The sequence below is a fragment of the Canis lupus genome, chromosome 9, assembly GCF_011100685.1.
Source record: "Canis lupus familiaris isolate Mischka breed German Shepherd chromosome 9, alternate assembly UU_Cfam_GSD_1.0, whole genome shotgun sequence".
Classification (NCBI taxonomy): Eukaryota; Metazoa; Chordata; class Mammalia; order Carnivora; family Canidae; genus Canis; species Canis lupus.
Genome location: NC_049230.1, coordinates 59,281,075 through 59,296,732, shown reverse-complemented (window position 1 = coordinate 59,296,732; position 15,658 = coordinate 59,281,075). Strand labels below are relative to the sequence as shown.

The window sequence follows — 15,658 nt, the reverse complement described above, 5'->3', positions numbered from 1 at the left end:
CTCCAGGTCAGAGAGGAGTGAGGAATGACACACAGAATGTGGCTCAAGAAATAGAAAGTCAGGCCAAGGCTTGGTTATATAAGCAGAGGTCGGGGCCAGCTATGTTCCAGGGAGGCTAGTCAGAAACCAGAGCAAGGGAGGCAAGCTGTGTTGCCCCTTGCCACATCAGGCAGCCAGACAGGGGCTGGCAAGCTGGAACCAGTAGGACAGTTTCTGATGTTCAGATGTAGATGCAGGAGCAGAGGAGGTGGGGGGCCCCCAGGGCGGGGAAGCAACCATCAGGAGAGCTCCCCAAAGGGTGGGTCGGTGAGCTAACAGCCACCATCCCCAAGCAGGGAAGGGCCATTCCCATGGGGACGGGGCACTATGACTTCTCTAACCCTGCAAGTCTCTGCACCACTGAGGGCATGCGATGCTGGACGACAGCCGTCTCATCTCGATGCACACCTAGCATCTATGCCATCAAGGGCACCTCACAGGGACCAAGTTAAGGGTCTGATGCCAACTACCTACACAGAATACTCATTTTCACAGAACATTTGCTTTCTGATGTATACGCTTTTGGAAGGTTAAAAAAAAATGTGTATTTTTACATAAGAATGAACTATCTTACTAACGATAAGGAATGTATTAAAAATCTCATGGATCTAGAATTAGTGGTGATGGTTGTACAACCTTGTGACTATATAAAAAAAAAAAACCTCTGAATTGTATGCGTTTTTAAAAAAAACCTACTATATATGTTGCAGTATATGAATTACATTTGAATTTTAAAAAATCAAATGTAGAACATGAACCTTTAGAACCTACAGTATATCAATATAGATTCTTGTCAAATCTATAGCATAGATAATACAGAGAGCCCAGTCTCTTCTTTCTGCCATTTTACCACAAGGAAGACAGTTTACTCATAAATTGTCCAAAACTTCCTCCAAAGACTCTTGGCATTCTCACTCTTGGGTGCTGCTGAAGGAAATGTAGGTGCATCTTAATGTAGTGACTGTCGACACCAAACACGTTTTTAGGTTGCCAGGCTTCTCGTGGAGAACCGTATTTTTAGCTACACTCTTGTGGATGAGGCAACGGGAAGCTTGGAGAAATTATGTGATTCACCCAAAGACATGTATTCAGTGGGATTTGGACCCAAAACTTATCTACTCTTCAGCCTCTCTGTTCAAATGCCAGGGTCAAGGTTAGCCAAATCTCACTAAGAGATTTACCTGGAAATCTATAATTGCCCTTTCTTTGTTCAACCAATACACATTGTTTATACATTTCCAGCCTGCCGGGCCACCACAGACCCAACTTTTCACCTCCTTCTGTCTGAAACCGAAATCCTGGTCCTTTTCCTATCCTATGGTTCCCAAAGGAGCTCCTGTTGTGGTGGTTCCACCCCCTGAGCACTGGACCTACACCCTTGCTGCTTCTTAGCTTAAAAAAAAAATCTGTTCTCCTGCTCTTGCCTGGACACCTGAATTCTTTAGTGAAGGAGTGTTTTATCAGATCCAGAACCATCTATAAATAAGCTCCTACCTTCCTGTGCCCCAGCCAGGGACATAGGAGGCACTCATAAATACTCGCTGCAAAATGGAAATGACAGTTTTTGCTTACTTGGAATTCAATCTTGAACAAAACCTACATATCCCAGACTTTGGCATATAGAGAATTTTAGCCACATCTGTCTACTTCCATTTTACCTGGGTGTTGTGTATTTCAGCTGGATTTTGCTGGGTCATTTATATATATATTCACATTAATATAAAAAATAGTACCTACTATTTATGGAACATCCATTTTGTGTCAGTAGTAATTTCTATTCATCTTTGACAGAATAGAAAGGAGGCTCAGAGAGGTTCAGTGACCTCAAAGCTAGTAAATGGGGAAGCCAGAACCAAAGCTAGGTTTTCCTGTTTCCACCACACCACACTTCATTGACATCTATTTCTGTCATTAAAAAGACCAACAATCCCACTAACTTTAGCATCAGTTTATTCCCTATGCAAAATCTCGTGGCATGGATAAAGAGACAGATCAGACTGGACCCAGCTCTAGTCATCTAGAAGTCACCTCACAGCTGTCTCCAGACTGATGCCCCTTCACTATATGAACTGTGCACCCTGTGATTAGCACGTTTCAGACTGTTTGCTAAAAATTCTAGATGGAATACATGATGCCACATGTAGGGACTGATTCAGAACCCTACAGGCAGCATGGATAAAGAATCTAGAACTAGGGCAGCCCGGGTGGCTCAGTGGTTTAGCTCCACCTTCGGCCCAGGGCGTGACCCTGGAGACCTGGGATCGAGTCCCACATCGGGCTCCCCGCAGGGAGCCTGCTTCTCCCTCTGCCTGTGTCTCTGCCTCTCTTTCTCTCTGTGTCTCTCATGAATAAATAAATAAAATCTTAAAAAAAAAAAAAGAATCTAGAACTCGTATCTCTCAGACAGAATCTGAGCATGTCCACTCTGAGTGAAAGAATGGTTTCCAGATTCAGGAGATACAATGCCTTTTACAAAGACAACTGTAAAATTCAAACCTAATTGTAAACACAGGGTATAACTTTTTGGTTCAACCATGTCCTCACAAAGTATCGGGAATTAGCTACTAACTTGCCTCTTGATCTGGCTGGCCTTTGGGGGACAACCTGAACTTGCCCTGATCTGCTCTGGAAATATTGTGTCACAAAGGTGTATTAACAAGTGTCCAGAATAACCCAAATATACAATTTGTTTTGGGAATTGACATGTAGTTCTTAGTAGTAGTGGGACTACTTCTGAAAGAGTAAGGCAGAAAAAGGAATTTACATAGGAAATACCATATGGTTTCTACTGGGACCTTTTATTAGCAACATTTAATTAGCATAGTACCCAGTACACAGTAAGTGCTCTATAAATATTTTCTGAATGAAAAAACATAAGTCTACAATTAGCAAGTAATCAAGAAGCCTACGTGAAAATTTTTTTCACAAAATCTTGGTGATGGATAAAACTTCCTCTCTAAAACTTTGGAGGATAACGGTGAGAAAAGCTTTAATATCAGATAGTCTTATATGTTAAGTGCAGACTATCATTTCTTAGCGGTATGACAGTGGTTTATTTTACATCACTAAACCTCTCTGAGCTTCAATTTCCTAATCCATACAATGGAGCTGATAATTAAATATTATTTATGGCTTGATTCTGAAGATTTACAATAATGTTTATGAAGAGTTTGACACACATGCTACTCAGTAGTGATTATTATAATGAAGGGAAATGCAGATTATCATCAGCAAGTTAATCCTTTTGTCCCAGAAATGGGAAGGCCCTCCCAAAACTGGCCAAGGTCAGGGCTGACATCAGCCAAGGTAGGGAACATTCTCATTTTCACATTCAAAGTCAAGAAAATGGTACAGATCTAAAGTAGAAAGGAACCAGCAGCACATGTTTTTAAATATTCATAAGGGCTGGAAATGTCTTACTCCTTTCGTTTTCTCTGCCATCTGCTTTTGTTTCTTTTCTTTTCATTCTTATGCCACAGCTGCAAATGAAAACAACCATACAATAACTCAAGTTAAATAAAAAAAAAAATCAAAATAAAAACAATCTGAGGGGTAAAAAGAAAGGATGAATTATAAAGTTTTTCCCTGAGCTCACAAAGCAGCAGAAACAAGAATATTTGATGTTGAGTTAAACCTTCTGGAAACCAAAATTCATGTTCCGTGTTTATAATAACCATGATAAGAGCAACCACCATTTACTAAATGGCCCATGTGCCACTTGATGACCAACATCACTAATTCTAAAGCCACTCTTCAAAGTAGGTAAATTAAACCCACTTTACAGAAAAAGATTTTGCAGGTCAAAGAGATAAAATAGATTCTTAATGGTCACACAGCTAATAAGAGATGAAACTGAAATCTGAATCCAGATCTGTCTGAATCCAAAGCCCAGGGTATGCTCTACCACATACCCCTCTCCAAAAATGGGAAGGGATTTGAAAAATATAATTTGGGAATTTTTTAGGGAAGATCATTTGTACTACACTGATTTATTCAGATAATTAAAATCTGTGATTATACCCCTAATTAGAGTTAACTCGGATAATTGGTTGCTGTATTTGTGAATGTGCAATTAGAGTCTTCCACATAATTGTGGGGGTTTAGGCATCATACTTTCCATTTATTCACTGCATCCCATAGCTTTGCTCTACTGGCCTCTGTCCTACCCAAGGCTGCATTCTAGCTCTTGGGCCCAAGAACCATGACTTGTGATACCAACAGCAGGATCTGGACTCAGCCACATTTAACGTGTCTTTGTCCAGAAGTCAACGAACACCTCATCTTCAAGTGCAATGTAAAAAGCTCTCCCAGCCTACACTGTTGTCCTGAAAACCCCGAGCAGCATGTACCTGAAGAAAAACTGGCAGCAGTGGTCCTCATGTGTTAATTACACTTTGGAAGTCTATTATGCATAGCAAGGGCACCTGCTGGCAGTGAAAATGACTAGAATCTACCCTTCCTGCGCAGTGAGTAAATTGAGAGTTCATTTCTACAGGAGATAATAGTTTTCAGATTCCATTTCGTGTATCCCCTGCATGGGGACGTACTTAACATTTAAATCATCTGCAGAGGAACAAACCTCCTTCAAATTTACATGTTTCAAGCTCCTAGCACTTTACTTAAAATGCTAGTTATCCCCGCTGGCTCTCACCACCAAGGATTAAACTCAACAGTGGTGAAAGTCACCGAGCACAATAGCATAAAGTTATTAGCATTGACTCAAATTTCATGACATTTGTAGTTTCTGACCAAAGCAGTTGGTAGCAGGCTGAAGGTGATCAAATCAAGCCTTGGATGGAAGATCTGTTTTAACTCTTAGGGTCTTTTATTTCCTCATTCTTACATCTTGTAGTTAATAAACAGATACCAATCTCCCCTGGCCTATAATCATCCTTTGGTCGAATGTCAAAAAAGTTCTTTTGTGCAAACAAGAGGCCAGGAGAGGGACTGCTATCATATACACAGAAACCTCCAAGATGGAGCCTAATCACAAAACCCACTCAGGCTCTGAAAAATTCAAGTGTTAGCTCTGATTTTGCTTTTTTTTTTTTTTTTTTGAGTGGAAGTTTGGGTTGACAAGGGTTTAGTAGCCTTCATTGTCAAGTCTTCTCTTCTAAGGTAGACCTGACAGCATCATCCTCTGGATCAGGCTAGTGACACAGTTCATGAGAGGGCTGGCGTTAGAGAGGAAGTTGAAAAGAGGATCTCGAATCACCCTCCATAGAAAAAAGCACACCAGCCAATAAATCCTTGAAGCAGATAAGAAAGGAGGGCTGGAAAGAACAACTGGCTAGAATAAATACTTATTTTTTTTTAAGTGAAAAATTTCAATTATAGAAACCATACTTTTTCATTGTAGAAACAGAATAAAACAAAATAAAATAAAAATCACACCGAGTTCCTCTCCTTTCTCCCCCTCACAAATCCCTGCTAACACTGTGGTGTATTTCCTCTTAGATTTCTGCTGTACCTGTGTGTGTATACATGTATACATACACCTACATATGTATACACACATTTTTGTGTTTCATATACACATATAATGTTTGTTGTTATAAAAATGGAATCATACAGTACATGGTATCTATATTGGAACAAGTTACTAAACCTCTTGGGGCCTTGGTTTACCAATCTGTGAAATGGAACTAATAATAATACCCACCTCACAGGGTTGCTAGAAGAATTAAGTGCGATCACAGACTGGGGCATAGGAGATGCTCAACACTGGAAGCTATCGTTAGCACTGTAAGGGACAAAGCCTTCTTTTCTGCACAGTTCGGGGAATGTAAGCTGCCAGTTTTAAGCTAGCTGACAATTCAGTAACCAAAGCTTTCGAAATAATACAAAAATAAAGTTGTACTATTTCGGAGACAGAGGCACTACTATGACTCTGTCAGGTCCTACCAACACCTGCACACAGAAGCCCACTGGAGCTCCTATCAGTATCAAGATACATAAGTGAGTCTCCTCCAGGGAGAACTCTTAAAAGGTTTCCTCTGTTTTTTTTTTTTTTTTTTTTTTTAAAAAAAAGGTTTTCTCTTTAAAGTACATGTCTGGGTTGAGGTGTGCGGGGGTGGGTGGGGTCTCTTCATAGGGGGATCAAAGACGTGCACAGAGAATGGACCTGTGTCAGTGTGTGTGTCTGTGTGTGTGTGTGTGTGTGTGAGAGGGGGTGGGGGCCACATGTCTGTGTGTGGGGTAGGTGTCTATGAGAGTGTTCTACGTTGTCGGGGGGGGGGATGGCAGAGGGCTTCTACAAGCTAAGGGGACTGGGAATCACTGTGTGAGTCTGTCTTAGGGAACATATGTGCCCTTTTCCTTCTATTCCTCTCACTATCCTCCTCCAACTTTGTCCTCTTTCCCCCTCTCACTCCCCTCTCTTCTTCTTGTCTGAGTTTCAGTGTCCTCCTCTCTTCGGCCCCCTAGCATTTCATTCAAACAACAAACACTACTGGAGAACAAACATGGTCCTCTCCTTTGAGACCTGTGGCAGGATGGAAAAAAACGAACATAGTTGATTTAGAAGCTCGAAAGGAAGCAGCAAGTCTAAGCAAAGGAATGGGCCCTTAATTTCATAAGAAATGGGAGAAAGGTCCAGCTAAAAACAGCTACCTTGATAAGAAAGATACATAACTGAGAGAGAAATGAGCCAATTCACTTAGTGCTATGCACTGGAGTGTGCCATTGATTTGTACCTGATGGCCCTGAGCTACACCTTGGTTGTACACATGGCTTCTTTGGATGAGAGTGAGCTCAACACATTCAAAATCGGAGCACTGCAGAACACAGTTAAGCTCTCAGACAATCTGGCCACTTCAGTGAACCTTTTCAGTGACATGACAGGATTGCAAAATGGGCTGGAAGAACCCAGCAAAAATTGTGACTAACCTGATGGTAAATGTCCTAAAATCATCGGTTCTTGAATGACAGGGCTGTGACCCTCTATAGATCCCTTTCTCCTGAAGCTCTTAATTTCTGGCAGGCAGTACCTTTTCCTCCATACTTCCATTGCTCCCTTATCAATGTCTGTTGACTTGAGCTGTCTGGAGACAATGTCTTTAATCACATTACGCTAGAGAAAGAATTATTCAGAAGGAAAACAGATCCAAATCCATTACACCGACAATCTTTATATATTATATATGGAACAACTTCATTTTGCAGATGAGGAAACAAAGTCTTAAGCCAAGTGACTTGCCCATGGTGGTAGAGTGGACTCTAAAGCCTGACTCCTTTCTTCCTGACACTAAAATACATTTCCCTGAACACTGAAACTCCTATCAAAAAACTGCAGAGGGTTTTGAAGTGTGTCTTATGCTCCCAAACCAAGCACAGCTGAAAATGAGTCCTACAGAATGTGCCAGGGTATGGATGAAACTTCAAGACCCTGGGGACCACAACTATTCTTCTCACCAGTCTCTGACTCATCTTGGGGGTGGGTGGGGGTAGAAATCACACCTCTACGTGGTACTTCAGTCTCTCCAAAGCAAGAAATACAAAAAGATCTACTGCCTTGAACTCTTAAGAATGCCACAGCATAGTCGAAAGCAGTTTAGAAACAAAAGGGCCATGCAATCACGTGGTCTAAAATTCATATCATTTTGAAGTTAGTATTTTTAGTTTAGTCACAATTGCATTACAAGTTATAGGCCTAACATCCTTGTCAGTTCCTGTAAGAGGAAGAATAGAGGACAGGGTGAGCAGCAGCCTTACCAGCAGTAGTCCAACAGGTGTGGAGGCAGGACAGGGATGTACACGTGCTGCCAGAACATGGGGTAGAGCATCGCGGCAGACCCGTGGATGCAAGCAGTCAACTGCAACAGAAGCAAATCACAGACCCAGAGCTAAAACACCAAATGAGAAGACGCTGTCATCGAAGTTGAAAACAATTAAATACGTACTTCTTGACATATTTAAAATTATAACTCAATCACTCGAATTCAAATTTAGTAAGAGCTTGCTTTTCAAAAGAAAATCTTCCTCCCCATCTTGATGATGAAGCTAATGCACAATGAAATTTTTAAAAGTTTTTAAAAATGGAAAAACAGATAAAAGAAAATAAAAGCCTTCGCCACCTGGAAATAACTTGACATTCTGAGGTATTACAAACAAAACACCTTTATGTCCTTTTCTAATAAAATTACAATTACTGTAAATGCAGTACTCATTTGCCTTCTTTTACAGTTAATGTTTATTTGTTGGCATTTTCCCACATCCTTAAATATTCTTAGAAAACATATCTTTTAAGGATACTCAATGAATTTCCCATGCTATATTTAACCACTTTCCCACTATTACCTTATATAATCAGATCATGTCAATAATTTTTATACAAGGTTCCTAGATGTAAGATTCAGAAACAAAGGTTATAAATATTTTAAAGCACTTAATAACTATAGTTTAAATATAATAAAACTATTAATATAATAAAGGATGGAAGCTCTTTACACTCCCTCAGCCATGCACTAGAATGTCTTCTCCATATCTCACCTGTGCTAAGAACTATAGTCAAGTTAGTAGCTTTGAAAGTGTCTCTATCTGGATTTTATTTTTAATCCTCCGATCATGACTAACGCTTAACATCTTGTCATGTTTCTTGGTTATATTTCTTGGGTAAATGGTCTATTCACTTTCTTAATCCAGTAATGAGTGTTCGGATTTTCAAAAGTGATTTACAAGCGAACAATGGATATACGAAGAATAGTAATCCTTGTAATGTTTCTGAAAATAACTTACCCTTCTGTAGTTTCCTTTGAATTTTGGGGTAAAGAGAAGGTTTAAATAATTTCACAGACAAATCTTTTCCTTCATGATGGTTTCTACTGCTGTTATATTACAAAAGTCCTCAAATTCTTCCCCAGCATTTAACTCTTTAATCCATCTGGAATTAATTTAGGTTTAAGGATGGAGGTGAGAATTTATTTTTTCCACATAGTTAATCAATTGCCCCAGCACTGTTTACTGACTAATCCTTCCTCTTCTTCTTTTGATATGCCCCTATTTCATATTCCTTCTTTCTCTTAAGAGCTAGACATATCATATTAGGATTTGATATAATTTAAAAATTAAGGACAAAGATATAATGGGAATAAAATTGCTACAAAATTCAATATAGTCAAAGAAGGAAAAAAACCCAACACCTTTGGAGATAGGCTCTGAAGTGACAAAAGCCAACAACACATGTTTCTTTCTGCCTTTTTTCTTTAATGTTTCTTTGGTTTCTGGGAAGCCTGTTCCCAGGAGGACTTTGCTTCTTTTGGAAGCTGTTAACTGGCCTTTGCTGACAGAAGGACATTTACGTGGCCAAAGAGTGACGTGCCAAGGCCCAGTTAAAAGAATCCCAGAGGTTAGTGTAACATGAACAGCTTTAAATTGGATATTCTGCTGATGTTTCACAGTTGTGAGAGCTGTGTATTAAATCCAGGGCCGCTACTTTCTCCCCCCCACCCCCCTCCTTTTCCCTCCAGACCCTGTTCTTTAAATCAGGTACATGTCATGAACAGGAGCCGATCCAGCAGGCTCTCAAGAGCTGTTCCCAGTGACTCTGCCAAGCCTTGTAGGTTTAATCCATTCCTTCTCAACCCATTTCAGTAGGATTCCATATAGAGACTGTCATATTTTACATGAGTAATATCTTTAGAGTTAGAAGAGATAAAAAAATCTTTGGTGTCAAATGAGTGGAAAATGAACAAACTTGACTCCAACTGCACCCTAAAGTCAGGCTGGAGGGTGACCCTGGCTTTGGACCCCAGCTCTTCCTGCCCATCCTTTAACTAGCTGCCAAAGTACTCATACTAACGTACAGGTCCAGTCACGTAACATCCTACTCAAAAGTCTTTGGGGGCACGTCTGGAGCAGGCGTGTCTCCCCCAGCTTCCAGTCTACCTGTAGAGTAGCATCTTCAGCCACAGTCTCTATTGGCTTCTCCAGGTTTATCCTTTGAATAAATCACTTCAAACTTAGGAGTAGCTATGTGCTCCTTTCCTGGATCTGTGCCCCTAGCAAACTCCTGCTTTGGGTCTCTGTGAAAGGACTACTTTCCTCACGTGGCTCTTCTGGGCACCAGTTCCTATTCTTCATGGGGTTATACTGGTCTGCATGTTTGTCCTCTCAATGGAAAGTACAGAAAGACCCTGTCTCTCTTCCTCTCTATGTTCTTAGTGGCAGAGTAAGTGTGAGTTAATGCAATGATTCTTCCATAAACAGAAGACAATTCCAACTTAATATATATTCACAACATAAAGACTGTTAGTGGCCTGGCTTTTAACTACTGGGCCAACATTTTCATGAGTCTCACAGCATGTGGTATATGACTCAAATTCCAAAACAATAATGGCAAGCTTAGACACAAATACACCACTTTTGGGAAACCATGTCCGTGGACTCATTCATTCAATAATATGCCTATTCTATAACTCTACAACACATCAAATAAATAAGTAAAAGCACTTTAAAATCTATAGGATGCCATACAAATATAGGATGTCCTCATTAGATGAGCTCATTTGTAATTCTCTTTCGAAAAGTCATTCAGTAGAATGTTCCTGGTTGAGATTTCATTATTTCCCCTCTTTTTAGCTTAAATTGGTTTGAGTCAAAATCCTATTTCAAGAAATAAAGTTGCAGAGATCATATCTCCAGATAATGTTCTTTTAGGTCTCCTTTCCCCCCAAAAAACCCTAAAAGCTAAATGCCAAGATTTGGGCAGCCCTGGTGGCTCAGTGGTTTAGTGCTGCCTTCAGCCCAGGGCCTGATCCTGGAGACCAGGGATCGAGTCCCATGTCAGGCTCCCTACATGGCGCCTGCTTCTCCCTCTGCCTGTGTCTGCCCCCCCCTCCCCTCTCTGTGTGTGTGTGTCTCATGAATAAATAAATAAAATCTTTTAAAAAAAATAAATGCCAAGATTTTAAAATTACCTATCCCTCATAAAAAATCGAACTTTAAAGGTGCTTGATCATGATTCTCATTGGGGGTTTTCTAAAGGCCAAATCTCTGTAATTGAAGTAAAATGCATTTACCCATTTGGTTAAGAAAACAAACAAACAAAATAGAGAACTGTTTGGCTTTTTTGCAAAATGCAAAGTGGCAAAACAATGTACATCATTACTTAGGAATAGTGGTGAGTCAACCATAAAACAAGTGTTATGATTTATCTGTGCTTAATAAGAAATAATATTATATCCCACAAATTATCATTAGCCACTTATTTTAAAAACAACTCTAAGGCCAACTCCATTTGTAAAAATAAGGCTCCTAAAGGCCTAGGCTCACTGCTTATAGATTACAAAATTTTAAAGTAATGAAAGTATACAATTTGGATTATAGTCAACAAAGGGGTATTGTGAATATATAATTGAAGTACAAGTTGAAGAAAATGATCCTATCAAAATCTCACTCAGTGGGAGCATAGAAAGATAGTATGTGTAAAATTTGCCCAAAGTCATTAGTCACAATGAATATTCATCAGAAGCCAATTATCAATCCCATTTAATGACACCCCAAAAGATTTTGCCCTGAAGCAGCTGAATAGTCTAAGACTCCAGACAAAACTAGACAAATTATACAGCCAACAGCCAGTCTAGCCAGGACACAGATTGTAAAGTAAACCACTGGTGGGTTTCTAGACGCACTTGGAGCAAATTCTGTCCTGAATTAAAGGTGCACAAGGTCAGTTCTATCTTGGAGCTTTCTGTATGGCTCCATTAGTTTCCTTTGAGGCAAAGGGAGAGAAAGAAAGAAGACAGCAGGAATAGGATAGAGAGAGTGCTCAATGATAGAACTGGGAAAAAAAAATCACAAAGACATTGTGTGTATGTGTGTGTATTTTTTCCTAGTTTAAGGTATTTCTCAGATATAATGCCCAGATAGCCACAGTCTTAGATTCCAATTCCTTGGTTGATTCCTAATGGTAGCTCTGCAGTTTAACAAGAAACAAAGACTCTCCCCCAAACAAACAAAAGGAATCCTCACAGTATATGCACCAGACATCATTTGAGGGGTTTAGGATACTGCAAAGTATTGTTTTAAAAGTGTGCATGTTTATATATATATACACACTCATCACCACATTTCACAGATACAGAAACAGTCTCAAAGGTGAAATAACTTGCCTAAAGCCACACAGTTTGTAAGTGACAGAACTGGGACTCACATCCAGGTCTGTTGGACTATAATGGCCACTGTGTTTCCAAAATGCATAAACTAACTAAAAAAATTTTTGACTGCATACCCTGTGCCTATATACTGTGCTGAGGAATCTGAACTAGGTGAGACACTGTTCCTATCAGCAAGGTCAAATTACATAGAAATACATTTGCCTTGCTCTCAGAGGACAAAATATCCAGGGTAAAATACCAGTGAATAGAAAATAATCATTCTTAAAACAAACACAGATCTGATAATTTCCTGGGGGTTAGTTACACTTAATTGGGTATTGTATTGTCCTTAATCCAATGGAAATTCGAGATAATGGCATAATGATTGTTGGTCAAAGAGAAAGGCTTACAACCAATCTGGCACACCTATCTCAAAGTATGGCTTTCGGTCATGTTTCCTTTCATATACTTGCATGGAGCTTCCATGAACTCTTTTTGATGTGAGCAAGCTGTTTCCTCTCCTGGGTCTCAATTTCACCAATAGGGGAAACAAGAAGTTGGACTCCATAATCTCCATGCCCTCTTCCAGCTTTGACAATTTCTGATCTACCTTAATTGTAATCCTTTGACATGAAGAATGTGCCACCTCTGCCCCAGCTCACCTTCTTCAGTTATACTAAGTAAAACAGGGTCTCAAAGCTACTCTTATTTTTTCTTGCCTGCAGTTATAGGGGCCCACCTGGAATTCCTATGCTACCTTGGAACTATCACCTTTCAGCCACAGCAGCCCTAACAGCTGACTGTGGGGGGCACAGCCTACTCTTGGGCTTGGCCCCTAACACTCTGGATATTTCAGAGGAAAATGATCTTAGGAGACTAAACTGAAGATGTGAGATCCTCAAGGACTACATTTGATTTCTCCTCCCTATATCTCACTATGCTTGACACAGAGCAGGTGCTGGGCAAATATTGGGGAATGTAAGAATGCCTCCAGCTTAGTATCATGAGGAATGGTAGGTAAGATTAGCAGACATTTAACAAATTGTAATTGCTTAAGAGATCACATTTAGAAGCTGCACATTTCTAAGATGTATTGGGTTCCAAGTTCTAACGGTAGACAGAGAAAAAAAATCAGATGGTCACAGTCATTCTTCACATCCTCGAACTCAGGATGCCGAAAGATCAAACTGACACCTGCTTCATTACAGGTTTAGTTAGATGCACAATTTTGATTTCCCCTCTGAAGCCAAACACCAGGAAACTGATAAAAACAAAGAGTACGGAAAGAATACTAAATTACTAACCTCAAAGATAGGTCATTTATAAGTCCACTCATTTCAACCACAAATCATCCTAAGTAGAACAGTTGCAGAAAACATTATGTGTCTCGTAGAAGTTGTTAGCTTTCTCAGTTTGAGAACTAGACTCTTTTATTTAATTATAAACCACCTTTATAGTCACCAGGAAATGAACAGTGCCATGATTCAAGCAGTGCTGCTGATTCTGTTTGTTTTTTTATTTTAACTTATTCTCAAACAGAAAACCCACTATGAGATCAACAAAAAGTTCTTTTTTGCAGGACTATGAAAGTTAATCTACTCAACCCTTCCAAGGGTATGAGAAAAATCTTTCATTTTAAGTGGTTCGGCTATGATCAGATTGTGTTTACTATATTCAGTGAGGGAAGAGTTGGCTTTTAAGAAACTATCAGAGATGCTTTAATAGAAAGACAATTTATAAAGCCTCAGACCTTCAAAGACCTTCAGCTGGTCTAGACAGATGCCAGACATGTGCATGGAAAGAAGGAAAAGTGCAAAGAATGTCCTGTTTTTCTTAGAAGCCAAAATGTAATGCTTCTTTCTTTCTTTCTTTTTTTGCAGGGGATGGAGGCAATCTTTCTTCCAGTAGTTTCTCTTTTAGTTGGATGGAATGCATCCTATCTCTTGCTTCTCCACCGTCCTCTGGGGAAAGGGAAGGGGAAAAAAAAATCCACACCACCACGGAGTTGAGCAGGGTGCCTTCCTCTAAGAGCGAGATCATCTAGTCAACAGGAAGCTTTCTCAGGAGATTAACTGCTAATCGCCTCTTTCCATTTTTCTGTTTTTTTAAAAATGATTTTATTTATTTATTCATGACAGACACACAGAGAGAGGCAGAGACACAGGAAGAGGGAGGAGAAGCAGGCTCCATGCAGACAGCCGGATGAGGGACTGGATCCTGGGACTCAGGGATCACGCCCTGAGCCAAAGGCAGACGTTTAACCACTGCGCCACCCAGGCTTCCCTCTCTTTCCATTTTTCAAAAGTAACCTACTAGGTAAAGTAATTAGGGTAAGTTATCAGCCAGGGCAACAAGCTTTCGTATCAAGAGCTGATACTACAAAAAAGCAAGCAACTAAAACTGCCAGAGAAAAGCTCTAGCTTCCAAAGCAGAGGCAGAAACGACGTTATGGCAACACTATAATGTAAATAATCCCACAACACCAAGAGTGAGGAAAGTGAAGCCTTTTCTTTAAAATGAAAGAGAAAAAGGCAGAGTTACGTTGGGATTGATCATTCATTTTAATATAGGGACAGCAAGGCACTGTCACTCCTCTGTTCTGTGCCTCTGACAGATATTACTAACTGTGGAGTCAGGACAAGGTCTGAGGATTCCTCCAAACATGCAACCATTGTCAATGGATCCAAGTTGGCACTCGAAGTCTATCAGCCACCTCAAGTTTCTTGTAAGTGAATATTAAACAGTTCTTTGAAAATATTTCTAAGATCATAATTTATGCTTAATTTACACTGCTGCTTTAATAAAGAGTCACATTTTAATTTTTTTTAAAGATTTTATTCATTTATTCATGAGAGACACACACACACACACAGAGAGAGAGAGAGAGAGAGAGAGAGAGGCAGAGACACAGGCAGAGGGAGAAGCAGGCTCCATGCAGGGAGCTTGATGCGGGACTTGATCCTTGGTCTCCAGGATCATGCCCTGGGCCGAAGGCAGGTGTTAAACCACTGAGCCACCCAGAGATCCCAAGAATCACATTTTTTATAAAAGAAAGATAGCATAGGGGTGCCTGGGTGGTACAGTCGTTTAAGCATCTGATTCTTGGCCTTGGCTCAGGTCATGATGTTTTGAGATTGAGCCCCATGTTGGGCTCTGAGCTCAGCACGGAGTCTGCTTAAGACTCTCTCTTCTGACTCTCTCCCCTGCATACACGCTCTCTTAAAAAAAAAATCTTAAAAAAAAAAAAGAGCATAACTGAACATGGAATCATGAGCACTTACCTATCAGGTCTCTGTACATGAAGAAACAGAAACCCTCAGGTAGTAGGAGTCATTAGATTTGGAGACAAACAGCCCCTGTAGTATCTTTTCAGGCAAATCCAATCTTAGAAAGGACTAGAAAACGCAGAAAGACTGAAGCTATAATATATCTAGCACCATGATCACTTCACTTACCCTGCATTTACTACTGAAAGCACTGTTCTAAGTGCTTCTATATGTTTACTCATTTAATCTTTGTAACAG

General features: G+C 40.0%; 1 protein-coding gene across 15 annotated transcripts in view; it reads right to left on the bottom strand.

Annotated features, from left to right (window-relative positions):
- DENND1A (DENN domain containing 1A) overlaps positions 1-15,658 on the bottom strand; it is a 509,324-nt gene that overhangs the window by 215,545 nt on the left and 278,121 nt on the right. For all 15 annotated transcript variants that reach the window (XM_038549421.1, XM_038549408.1, XM_038549417.1 and 12 more), the window contains one exon: positions 7,753-7,853. In XM_038549421.1, the coding sequence (XP_038405349.1) occupies positions 7,753-7,853 (101 nt within the window). The remainder of the gene's footprint in view (positions 1-7,752; positions 7,854-15,658) is intronic.